Source organism: Rhinolophus sinicus, chromosome 15 (genome assembly GCF_057876585.1).
Source record: "Rhinolophus sinicus isolate RSI-liver-muscle chromosome 15, RSI-T2T, whole genome shotgun sequence".
Taxonomy (NCBI): domain Eukaryota; kingdom Metazoa; phylum Chordata; class Mammalia; order Chiroptera; family Rhinolophidae; genus Rhinolophus; species Rhinolophus sinicus.
In genome coordinates, this window is record NC_142515.1 from 27,078,635 (window position 1) to 27,092,243 (window position 13,609).

Below are 13,609 nucleotides of genomic sequence, written 5' to 3' on the forward strand. Positions count from 1 at the left end.
GTAATTCCCAGCAGACCTGTCCTACACACACACACACACACACACACACACACGATACAGGGAGTGCTTCAGGATGAAAGGACACTAGATAATGACTCAAACCCACACAAAGAAATACAGAATAAAGGTCAATATAAACACCAGCATAGGTAACTATAAAAGACACAGGAAATGTATTTTTTATTTGTAACTCCCTTCCCCTTCTAATTTAAAAGACAAATACATCAAGCAATAATTATAAATTTGTGCTGACAGGCACACAATTTATAGATATAATTTGTGACAATAAAGTGTGTGTGGAGGGGGGGAGAAAGAAGCTGTATAGGGCAAAAATTTTATTATTGAAATTGATATTAATCCAAACTAGATGAAATAGATCAGCTCTATGACCTCTTCTAATAAAAATTCTGTATTTTCTTTGTCTATTTTTAATTTTTTCATTTGTGATTTTGGTGTCACATCTAAGAAGGCTTTGCCTAAAAAAAGTCACAACTATTTACCTGTATATTTTCTCCTACAAATTTTATAGTTTTTGCTAACATTTTGGTTTATGATTCATTTTGAGTTAATTTTTGTGTAGTGTGAGGAAGATTGCTTTTCTCTATTCTTTTTTCTGTCTGTGCTTCAGATTTCATATTCTCTACCAATCTATCTTCAGGTTTGCTGATTGCTCTACCAGTTCAAATCTGTTGAGTCTTTTTCTCTAGTAAAATTTTCACTTTGGTTAGTCTACTTTTCAACTTCAGGATTTTCATTTGGTTCTTTTTAAAATAATTTTATTTATATTTTCTATTTGATGATACATTGTCAGCATGCTTTCTTTTCTTTCAATCTGGTTTCCTTCAGGTCTTTCAACAGACATATAATAGCTGCTTAATATTTACGACTATACTATATCTGGAACCCCTTAAATGAAGTTTCTACTACCTTTTTCCTGTGTCACACCTTCCTGTTTTGTTTTTAATCTCTCATAATTTTGTGTTGAAAACTGAACATTTTAGGTAACATATTGTAGGGTCTCTGCATACTGGTCCTCCTCCCTAACTCTGGACTTGTTTTTATTTAGTGATTTAGTTGGATTAATCTACCAAGTCCATTTCTCCTCACAGTATGCAGCCTCTGATGTTACCGTTCAACTTTTTCCCCCTTCATTTTTATGTTTAAGCCTGACTTCCTAGGGGTTGCTTCTGAATCAGCACCATTTAGTGATCAGCCACTGATTGATCATAGGTTAAGCCCCCTGAATCAGAGATTTACACCCTTTATCATTGGATATGTATATGGCTTGGAGACTGCTTTCACTGCCTAGGGTTTACAAGTTTTGCCCTACAATCAGCCAGGGACATGTAGCTCAGAAGTTCCCTCTCCCGTTGCTCCTATGTGGTTGCAGCATTGAGCATACACACATTCTTTCTGATCACAAGGAATGTCTGTGGTTTTATCCATTCTTTGTCTCTCCCTGATCTCGTCTTTAAGCTTCTGGCTGATATTTATTGGTACCGTGTTCCCCGAAAATAAGACCTAGCCAGACCATCAGCTCTAATGCGTCTTTTGGAGCAAAAATTAAGACCTCGTCTTTTTTTACTATAACCGGATCTAATATTAATTTTTGCTCCAAAAAAAAACGCATGCTGATGGTCCGGTTAAGTCTTATTTTCAGGGAAACATGGTATCACCAGCAACTGTTAGCCTCCACGATTTGCTAGCTAATTGCTCTATTGTTTTCAAAATACACTGGGGTACAAATTGTTCCAGTCTGTTCCAGTTAGGCCCCTTGTAGTAGGCAGAGTACTGTCAAGTCTTTGAAACTCACTCCACCCCTCCCCTGAACAGAATCTCTATGCCTTTGTGCTGTGCAGCAGGTTGCAGCGATGGGAGTGGGGGTATGGAACGTTGGGAAAAACGTTGGGCTCTTCACTGAATGTGACCTCAGATCCTCCCTGCAGCACAGATGTGTTGGAGGTTGGGGGAGGGCACAAGGGAGAATCTGCTGCCACCTCCCAGTATAGCCCAGAACCAGGGAGGATGCAATCTGCCAATTACACCAGCTGCTAAATATATATGGAATAACACTTCTGTCCAGGAAAGCTGGGAGATGTAAGCTGCCACTTGGCTGCCAAACCCACCCAGGCAGGTCTCTTGCAACAGAGCTGTGTGGGAAAGGGGGACTGTACCATTCACTAGCTGTCCTGCCTTGATTCTCTATATTGCAGGAGTTGGGAGTACAGTAATAGCCACTACTAACCAGCTGCCACCACCCATTCCATATAAGCTTGCTATGGGACACAGGTGTGGAAAATGAGATCTACCAAATGGGTATATTTAACCTAACACCCAAATACTGTGTTATCTATCTCCCAGTTAGGTTTTGTGGTTTTTCTTTTGGCAGCTTCACTTTTATTATTTTGTGACTCTTATAAATGGGTCTTTTTATTGTTTCCCAAATGATTATTGTTAAGTATTCAGGAAAGCTAATTTTCAGCATACTCCTTTGGATTTTCAAAATATTGAAATAAAATCATCTGCAAATAGTACATTGGTCTCCCCAAGTTTTTCATTTTGCTATCCTGTCCTTTTATATTAGCATGAAATAACAGATGATAGCAGGTACCTATGTTTCATTCCTTAATTGAAAGCAGCAATTTGAGTTTCAACCTAAACATAACCTCCATTTTGAAGGGCTCTAAAGTACTGAGGAAGAATTCTTTTTAATATATTATAATTGTCTTTACCAGGAATGAGTATTTTTTTGTAAGTACATTCTTGGGATTGACTAAAATCATGATTTTTAAAATTGATGAACATTATGTTAACATTTTTCCAACATTATTTACGCCAAAGTTTACAGTCGTAATGACGTTCATTTTGTAAAGAAAGAAGATTCTTAAATTCTGGGTATTTATTAATAGAAGACCTATTAGAGAACTAGTCACACAATAATTCAAATAAGACTTTGTCAAACACTTTTCCCAAGATACTGACTACTTCTCAATTGTCCAGTTATTAAGGGAAGCATACTTGAATCAATGAACACTAAAATCAACCAAGCTGATTCTATTTCAACTTTCCATTATAGGGAACGTTTTCTGCTAATCAATGCCACACTCTTAACTAGCAACAAACAATGCCCTAAAATTTCCCCCAGCAAGTTTCACTAGATGAGATCCTCAATAAACTCAAGAGCTTTGCTGAAAACAAGGATCCTAACAAATTGCTATGGCAAGGAACAGAGCCAATACCCCAGCAAAAATGGGACATATCCTAAGTAAGCAGATTTCAGTGGTGAAAAGAATCACTTACCTTAGTAAGTGATTACTATCGTAATAATAGTAATAATAACAATAATAATAAATCAGGAATTAGCGGTATGGAACTAATACAATATTCTGCTTTCAGCTTACTTCCATTCTCCCCATCCCAAGAATTCCTATGCATTTTCTTAAGAGCTATTCAAATCACTAAAACTAGTATCTACTTCTCATGTAACCTGATCATAAATTCTCACAGTAATCTGTTTCACCTTTAATCCCTCCATAAGTTGCATCACCCTTAGCACACAAATGACCTATCTACTTCACCCAGTCATCATTTTTATTATACTTACACTTTCTTCACTTTCAAGAAAAAACACATCTAAGTTGGTAACTGTCATCCAGGGTATCACGCGGGGTCTCTGGTCCCACTCTCCACATAAGAACACAGGATATGGTGAGGCAAAAAAGGAACACTCACGGAACCATAGCTAGGGGAGTCACACCACTATATTCTCGCTGGCGGCTGGGTTGGAGAAACAGGAAACAGGAGCCATACGACCCGCAACCTGCCCTCTGCTTCTCTGCCAACCAACCTCAATTGCTAACTGCAATCCGCCGTGCTAACTTGAAATCTGCCTCTCTGCAATCCACAACCCACAATCCCCCCTTGCTAGCTTAGCCAAGGCAGTTATATCAGTGGCTAATGGCTAACAGGTCACAGCTAATGGCCGTCTACTACCCGAGCCAGCACCTTTCCACGTGAGGCCGAGAGCCTGAAAACTGCTCTCTGGGGCTCTGTCCCCACAGTAACTTTATACACATACATTTCAGTTTTTAAACTTTGTAACTTTTACATAGCTGCTGTACATCACAAGACTCAAACGTGTTTTTAATAAAAATCCCACTTTAAGAGAATTTTAAGACAGCAAAGGTCAATAAACTAGTGGGCTAAATTTGGCCCACTGCCTACTTTTAAAAATGAATTTGTTAAAAAAAACATAGGCACACTCATTCATTAATGAATTATTTATGGCTATTTTGCATTATGACAGACATTAGTTATGACAGACTTAAATGGACTACGAAACCTATTATTGACTATCTGATCCTTTACCGAATAACCTCACTGACCCTTTAAAACCAAAAATTTTCATAAAATACCATTACGTTTCGATCTTTTATTGTTTAGTAAGATAAAAAGGTAAACTCTTTAAAAATTAAACTAATTTGTAAGTGACTGCCAAATAGTGAAGCCTATTTCAATGGAGATAGACAAATAGGGAAAAATGAAACAAATTCCTAACCTAGAAATTGGATTGCAGAAATAAAACTAACTCTTCCAGTTGTAAAAAGCACCTCAAACTACTGAGAAACGTATTTTGGAAAGTCATCTTTAGCTCAGTTTCAGCTGATAGAAAAGAAAGGATAAAGGGTTTTGTTTTCAGATTTTCTGCTCTGGCAATAAAACAGCCCCAAGCAGGTTTGCCTCCTTCAGAATAACCTAAGTTAACAAAGTCAGAAAAAGTACTAACTAGAGTTATCTGGGGCATGAAGTAATTTTTAAATGGCTTTTAAAACTTTAAGGCAAAAAGTATGTATGTCAACATTATTTTGTTCTGGAATGGCTATTCTGAAACGTATTTTTATAGTGTTGCAAACATTGATTGGCAAGATAAGTTCCTTCTCTCTTCTCTATTCACAGATGACGATGCATCATAATAGATCTATCAATAACAGAGTATTTCAATTTTATTGCTGTTAGGGTACTGAAGAGCATAAGCCTCTTTATGGTTTCCTTGCCAGCACAACCATAGTTAAATTATGGTAAATGTTACCCTTCTCAAACAAAATTTCACCTGTGATTTTTTGGGGGAAAAAATTTCCACTTTATTTTGCATAGTTCACTAAGAATTTTTTAAAAAATTAAAAAAAAACCTTTGAAATCTTAAGTAATTCCCATTAGAATAAAATTCCCATTCAATTTTAGCACAGTAAAAAAAATATTGTGTAAACACAAAACTTAAGATAGATTTAATTGAAAACATTCATTACAGAAATTAACAATGCTTGCCATTCTTTAAACACCATATACATTATTAATATATACTGTATACTTCCAATCAACTCCATTCTTAGGCTCAATTTTAGAAACACAATTGTAACAGGTTTTATACAAAAAAATACTTCACTAAGAAAGTAGACAAACTGCACAAAACTGCACAGTACATGTATAATATGCATAGCAAGATAGCTTGAAGCATCTATGTATGGCTTTCTTTAAAATAAAACTATTGGGGGAATGGGCCCATTTGGGACCTACTGTTACAGTTGACATATGTAAACTGTTTCACATCTTTTAGGCACTTTGCTAACAATAGTGTTCAATCCCTGAAAAATGAATTTACCCCCCCAAAAAAATTCTACTTCTGAAATAAAAACCAAGAAAATAACATGGGTAAAGTCTTACATAGTCCTTTTAAATTAAACAACCAGTTTTATTAGTGCATGCACAGAACTAAATTGAAAAAAAAAAATAAACTTTTTGTCAAAAACTTTCTGTGCAAAATTTACATAACAAACTGAAAGGTACAAAAATATGTACAGGTTTAAATTCTTTGTTATATACAGAAAAGAAGCCCTGAAGTTTTCAATGAAAATGTCATTAACACTTGTAGTAACATGTAACAAAAAAATTATATAGTATGTAATTTTGCAATACAACAAGAACTGTATTATCCAATGATCCAACAAAATTTGATCCAAACTTAAAGGTGAAAAGTTTAATGATTCTCTTGTCATGAAAACATCCATTTTAAAACTATTCCTCTGTCGGGCACGTCCCTTAGGAATCTATCCTGAAGTTTTATGCACTACCACTGAGTCCACTATTAATGCTTCTTTATTTCCAACAATCAGTAAATAATCTGCTTTGGGTTGTCAGTCATACCAAAAAGTTGCTAACAAAAACAGTTTGTCCCAATGTGGACATGTTCCGACACTATAATAATTAAAACAGGTGAAAATGATGTGCTTTGCTAATCTTGCTTCAAAATATTGTTTCTGTAGAATAATTTTTATTTTTCGAGAAAAGCCATTCTCTTGGAAGTGCTTCTATATTCCACTCTTTTTAAAGGGATGGCAACCAAGAAAAATGGGCCATTTGGTTTACGGGGGACAATTTAAATCAAATAAGCCTAGTTCTATGCAAGGGGATCACTGGAGAACACAAATTCAGAAATGTTGAAGTTCTTTAATTGGACTTCAATCTAAACCAAGAGAGTTTAATTCTTCTTTGAAGGATACCCATCTACTGCAATCCTTGCCACAGCCATTCAGAAAAAGACAATTACCTTGGGAGGGTATCTCAATCTCTGACATGGGACACAGCTTATGAGGAAAAACAAGATTTATGGGTCAAAAACTCTTTTCAAGCATCATGAGGTGTAACTGTAGTGAATTAAGTATATTCTCAAAGGAATCTATACCCTTCAAAAGAATTGTATTTAGCAGACGTAGAGTAAGTTCTTCACCTAAGCTCTTAGTATATCTTCACAAATGATGAGAAACTCCTTCAGTTCCATGGTGAAAGAGCTCTCCATCTTCTGAGGAGCTATACTTACCAGATACACACAAGGCTGGTGGAAGAAGAGAAGGAATGGGGCTATCCCTCTACTGTCACTAAAGTACTAAATTGGAAAACTGTTTTATCAAAATTTTCTTTAGCCCTAACTTCCCAAGAACACATTTTAAAAAATTAAATCAAGGTACATCTGTGCTGTGATGAATTTCTTTCAAAAGTTATGTGTGCAGTGACAGTATTTTCAAATATCACACAAACTTTTTCTCTCCTATGGAAATATAACCAACTTTTAAATGTTTCATTTCAGGTACTATACTGAAATAGAAAATGTCTGATGTAGGTAATCCAATCCGCTCTTTTCTTCTAATATTTTACTTTTCTTTTCCTTGGGAGTTACAGTAAATTATTCAAATGTATTCCAATCACGAGTAGCCTCCATTAAATGTCTCTGCCCATGACCAGCCCAAGCATCCTGATTGTCAAATACTCGACCACAAAACCAGCAGTTAAATTTAGCCTTCAGAACATTTTCAGAGGTAGTTTTCACTATCTGGTAATTGTTTTTGCTTGTCTTTTTGAGTGTTAATTTTAGCACAAATCTTTCTTTTACAGAACTCACAGGTTTAAATGTTTTGTGCCTCTTGGAAAAGTCACCGTAAGTTATTTTAAGAGGGTTACAACAAACGGGTGTCAGTAAAGCATCGATAGTTCTTTTTGACAATGAAACCTTAAGTACACGTCCGTTAAATTTAGAAATAGTTTTCATTACATTTACTACTTCGGGTGCATCTGCATCAGGGTGATTCAACACCACAACTGGTTGGTTTCTCCGGGGACATTTCACAAGCTGTTTGGAACTAAACGGGAAAAGTCGCAAAGTTCTAACTGAATCTTTTGAAAGCCTAGGTCTGCTAAATCCAAATGATTCATTGACATCTTCAGGCTTAGCCTTTTCTTTACACTTTCTATGTAATGTTGCTTTTTTTCTTGGAGGTTCCTGGTAACCATCCCTACACTTTCGTTTACAGCTTCTGTTTCTAGATACAAAGGCAGTTTCAGAATCTTTACTTCTTACATGAGTTTTCATTCTTGTAAAATTTTTTTTGGAAGTCTTTTTTTTATTAAAGCTTCTCTCAATTGTACAATTTGTCTTACACCTCAATACCCTAGCCTCTGAACCATCAGCAATACGTATTGGTTCCTCAGAAGAATCTGGGCATGTTGCAGTAGAAGTTATCACAATTTCATTTGCTGGCATCATATCATCTAGTAAGAAGGGTAAGGCATCTCTAGAAGATTCTGGCTCTTTCCGCTCTGCTCCTGCAGTCTGATTAGATGGCACATTGTCCTTCTGCAATGAGGATGCAAAGTTGCTTACTGACAGATTAGCGGCAGTCACATTTAAAACAGGGTTTAAAATTTTCAGCAATATTTTCTGTGGTGTTCCTTCAGGTTTCTTTGGCTGTACATTTTGATAATAAGTACTATTTTGGACTAATTTAGGCTTAAGCAGCTCCGTTTTATTTGGCATCACACACTTTAAAAAAACCGCTTGTTTGCCATCAGGCAAGAAGGTATAAAGAGGTGGTTTTGGAAAAATCTCATTCTGCTGTTTTGCTGAATCCAAGATATTCGACTTAGTGCCCTGATGCTCAGATATTGTAGTAGGAGTAGGAACAGCTTTCACGGAAGAACTTGCTGATGTTTTAATAATGTAAGGGCTTTTTAATGGCAAAGTATTTTCTGAGTTACTTTTCGTGCTCAAACAACTGCCAATGCTGGAACAAAGTGCAGGTGTCAGACAATTATTGCTTGGTTCTACCTTTAAAAAAGGTGTTTTGCAAGTCTCTTTAGTTGTAGTTCCACAAGCTGTAGCACTCTCAGTTTTGACAGTGTTAACACCTTCAAATTTCCCATTATTAAAGGCTAAAATCATCCCAGGCTTCTTGTTTAAAAGAAGACAAGCAGGTACACCTTGAGTATTAACCAGTGGTTGTCCTGAAACAACATGTAATCCAGGCCTGTTAGCAAGGTGCAACGGTACAAAAAAGCCTTTTGGAGTCTGAACAAATAGAGCTTTTTTTGGTTCTAAATTTACAAGTGGACTCTGCATGTAGAAAGAACCTAAATTTTGTGTAGTGGCTCGGAGTTTGTCTTTTACGAGCTGCTGTGTTATTATTGCATCTGACTGAGTCTTAAGTAGTGTGCCAATACCTGAAATTCTAGGAGTCTTCTCTGAATCTCTGACGTCTTGTGACACTGACAGCATTTGTGCATCTTTGCCACTACATTTGAAATTCAGATCATTTGTAGGCACATTAATCCCCATACTGCCAGATGGAAGTGAGAAGATGTCTTGTATTTTGAAGTCTTTTGAAGATTCAACAATTCCGCCGTCTCCCTCCTGTTTCTGAAATGACTGATCACAATGAAGCGGCAGGCTTTTATCGGGAGTGTTACCAGAGTCTTGTTTTACATCAGGTTTTATTTTTAATATGTCTTGAAGTAACTGATTTATTTCAGGTGGCAAAAATTCTGAAGCCTGTTCACTCTGGAGAGAGAATACAGATGTGATTCGAGGCATCATAGGTGACTCAACACTGGAAATGTCATCCCATTTAGATGTTTCAGTCATGCTCTCTAAATGATTTTCATTCGTGTATAGGGTCTGTTCATCAATGTTTTGTCCTTTTTCTAAAATACACTGGTCTTCAGTTTCAGCTTGAATTTTTAAAGTTTCATCTTTAGTATTTAAAAGGCTAATAGATGCTAATAGGCTATCTGGGTTTGAGCTCTCCTTCTTCACGAGTGATAAAACTGATTCACTTATTGGCTGTTGAACAACTGTCTTGCTTGATGAAGATTCTTTTTGAGGGCTTTCACACGTTGTTCCTGAGAACCTACGACGTTTATTAGAATTAGTCACTTTTGAGTAATTATGAAAAGGTAATGATCCTTGGTTGGAAGATTCAATAGGTAACTCAGCGTTGACATAATTAATGCAATAGTTATGCATCTCTTCACTGTTGTATGCATTTGGTTTGGTAGCACAGTTGACTTTATCTGGACTTTTAATGGCAGTACCTGAAACTTCAGGGTGACTCTGAGTAATATGACTTCCCCATAAGTCAACATTATCTCTTGTTTCAAGTTTTGTGGTCAAATTCACTGATGTTGTAACTAATTCTGATGATGTTGGCAAAGAAGATACACTTTTTTCATTATCCACTGTTTGAAGTGTACTACTCGTTGGAGAGAGCAAAGCCATTTCTTTTTCTGAAGTTACTTTCCCTGCAAGTATAGGAGATGAACATGAAAATGGAGTAGTTGCTTTCATGTAAACTGTGTCACTTAACACAGTTGTTACTCTTGTTAAAAATCCAGTGGTGTCCAAAGTCTGGGACTGCAAATTAGTAGTACTGTCCTTTGCAGCATCTGACTGTGAGCCTGGTGAATATAAATTCTGTTTATTGGTAGGCAACAATTTTATTACAATATGTTGTTTTCCATCCACCATCTTGAAGCCCATAAACTTAGCACTATAGTTAGCTGGAATTGTTATTCTATTATTTTTCACCATTAACACTGTAGGTCCTTGTACAGCAGTCTTCAAGAAACCTGAAGTAGAACTGGATCCCTCTTCAGCTTTATTACAATGCCCAGTGGACAGAAGAGTTGGCTTTTCTGACTCTGACTCAGCAGGTTTATCATTATTCTCACAGTGTAGTCGTTCATCCTTTTCTTCATTTAAACGTTCTTGAATCAGATGGCTCCGGTCTCCAGCCTTAGCCCGTGTTTTAGTCACCTTTTTAAGCACTTCAGTGTTTTCTTCTATACTTCGGTCACTTCCATTGTTGATTTTCTTACGTTTCCAGAATGTCTTCCTAGATGTACCTATTTTGTATCTTTTCAGTATTAGCTTAAGTCCTACTGAAGTCTTTGCCATCCTTTTTTCATATTTGTCTTTTTCCAGTTTTTCTTTCGCATATAAATGTTCTTTGTGTAAAGTTATAACATGTCTTACAAGGTTCTCTCTCCTTGTGGTGCCATAGCTACAATATTGACAAGTGAAGGGAAATGTACCAGAATGAACATGAAGGTGCTTCTGAAGCTCTCCTTTGGTAAAACATATATGATGGCATTTACCACATTTATAATGGATTTCATTGTGTCTATGAATGTGCTGAACAAATGTGCCAACATCCAGGGTGGAGAATTTGCACTTTTCACATTGAAAACTGCCATTTACACAATGTGTGGATACAAAATGTTTTGTTAGGTCTAATAAAGTATATACACTCTCATTGTTACAAATGTCACATTTTACTAAAGTGCTTCTATGGGTTCGTCTGTGTTGTTTAAACACCTGGAAGTCATTTGCTGAAAAACTGCACATTTCACAAGGATATGAAGGTAATTCACCTTGGTGCCACATTTGAAAATGTTTCTGTAAATCATTTGGGCTATACAGAGTGCTATCTCGGCATTTTAAACAGTTGAAATTGAGTATTTTTGCAGACATTTTTATACCCTCTTCTTCAACTTTCTCAGACTTATGGAGCAACATACATTCCTCTACACAGCTTACAGTCTTTATACTGACAGATTTTCTTGCAGTCTGTGGTTTACACTGAAATAATTTTCTGTATTTGTCAACTTCATTCTTCAGTAAGACTTCATTTGGAATATTGATCTTCGGCAAATCAATTTTTGCATTTTTCAGTTTATAATGAAAACTACTTTCTGAAATTTTTGGTTTATGTACCGATCTGATAGTATCAACAATCTCATTTTTCACATCACAATCTTTTTTTAAAGTAGCTTGTTTTTTATCAAAAAATAACTGTTTCTGTTCAGATGGCATGATTTAACAAAAAAAACAAATAAATAAAAATCCCAATTTCTTTTTTTTCTGAAAACTCTTGAAATTACTTGTAATTTAAACAGGAAACAATACTGTGCCGAGACATCTTCAAAATACCAGGATTTTTCCCACATTAACTCACCTAAAACCAAACAAAGAATTGAAATTTTCATCACAAAAGTATCAGTAAATTTAATATTTTTAAGTTCATTTTGACACAATGTAGGAATGTTGCTCAAACACATAAATAAAAAGACCTGTTAAGTATTTTAAGAACAGCTTACCAAGAAGCAATAGTTTGAAGTAGAAATAATGCTAAACTGGAAGTCAGGGAATACAAGCATTACTTCCAGCTCTGCTCTGTGGCACCGGGCAAGCTTCAACTTCTCTGCACCTCAGTTTCCTCATCTAAAGAAAATCACAATTGGATAAGTGTCCTTAAGCTCCAAGATTTTTATCTTAAGTTGATGCTAGCTTCTTGAACAGGACTTAAAAAAATCTTAACAATAGAGCCCAAAAACTTCAGTTCCCATTACACATATGTAGCATTAATTTTCTCACTTAAACATGTGAAACTTTTTAAGCACACCCATAATGGTTTTTCCCCATTTGCCAGAATGCCATATTGTGGTCATCTTGGATTATCCCATACCAAGCTTTTTTATTATTATATATAATTAAGGGAGACTATATCATGAGTTTCATTATAAAAGGCAAATTGCTATATATTATATGTCTCCAAAAAATATGCATGTATAATGCTACAAAATTACAGATTTTGATAGTTCTAAATACCATTCATTCCATTTTGAAATATCTACACAACTAAAATTTTTTCATGTAAGAAAAAACACATCCCAAAGTCTGACAACTAATATAAAAAAATGATTTTAAATAACTCAATCAACTAACACTAATAAATACCTACTATGAATGTGAAGCATTTTGATGGGAGCTGTGGAGTTTCAAAAACATGGTCCTTACCCTACTGCAGCTTACAATTTAAAAAAGGAGGCAGGACACATACATTAATACATTGCTTATTCAGAGGTGATCATCCAGGAACCTCACCCTTCCAGTACATAAAGAATATGAAATAATTAAGTAGGATGCATGGCAGCCAAACCAAATGCCACAAAGTTAATGCATTAAAGTGCATGGCCTTTCCTCATAGGCAAAGCAAAGCTGATAAAAAGGATCTGCTTATTAAGATATCCACTTAGCTATTACTTAAGTTTGATAACTGCTAAGTAATTAATGTTGAAGGTCAATATTTTTTACATTTAATGTATGGCATATACAACACAGCATGAAGCGAGTTCGTGTATTTTAGGCCGTTTTGGGTTTATTTGCTTTCACATTTTAAATCTGGAGAATCTATTTTGTCTTCAACTATGTTCAACCTGTGTAGTATGTGTAAGCAATTAAAGATGATACCTGGTAACAAATTATACCAGGACTGCCACCTTTGGGGCAAAATGTATTGTATGTTGTGAACATCTCAGATAACGTAAGCAAAGAGAAATATTATTAAATTTTAACCTTCCAACTTATTAGCCAATACTTTTCTCACTATAGTCTAATCTCTACCCCATCAATAAGGATTATTGATTTTAAATCTCCTATTTAAACTACTGCCTCCTGTATATGTATTATTTCCTTATAAAACTTGACCAACATCTCATCAAGTCTTGAAATAATACTGTTTGTATAAGGTATGACTGGCCCTTTAAAGTAACCTGGAAAGATTCCTGCATCAAGATGGAAAATTAAGCCATTTGATTTCCTTCCCCTCCCAAATGCCTATTGAAACACAAACCAAAAAGAAAGAAAATCCTACAAAATTGTCTTGAAACTAGAAAAACATTCCATACACATACTGCAAGGTATTTGGTAGGAAATGGTCCAGAG

General features: G+C 35.6%; 1 protein-coding gene across 11 annotated transcripts in view; it reads right to left on the bottom strand.

The window, feature by feature from the left end:
- ZNF518A (zinc finger protein 518A) overlaps positions 1–13,609 on the bottom strand; it is a 52,113-nt gene that overhangs the window by 22,574 nt on the left and 15,930 nt on the right. For 7 of the 11 annotated variants that reach the window (XM_074339299.2, XM_019724772.3, XM_019724773.3 and 4 more), the window contains 2 exons: positions 11,983–12,106; positions 5,258–11,840 (listed from right to left, as the gene is read on the bottom strand). The exons of 3 other annotated variants lie outside the window; for them this stretch is intronic. In XM_074339299.2, coding sequence (XP_074195400.1) covers positions 7,238–11,698 — 4,461 coding nt within the window. In that variant the 5' untranslated portion in view covers positions 11,699–11,840; positions 11,983–12,106 and the 3' untranslated portion in view covers positions 5,258–7,237. Of the gene's footprint in view, positions 1–5,257; positions 11,841–11,982; positions 12,107–13,609 lie in introns of those variants that run through there. One more of the 11 variants, XR_002136754.3, reaches the window with a different exon arrangement.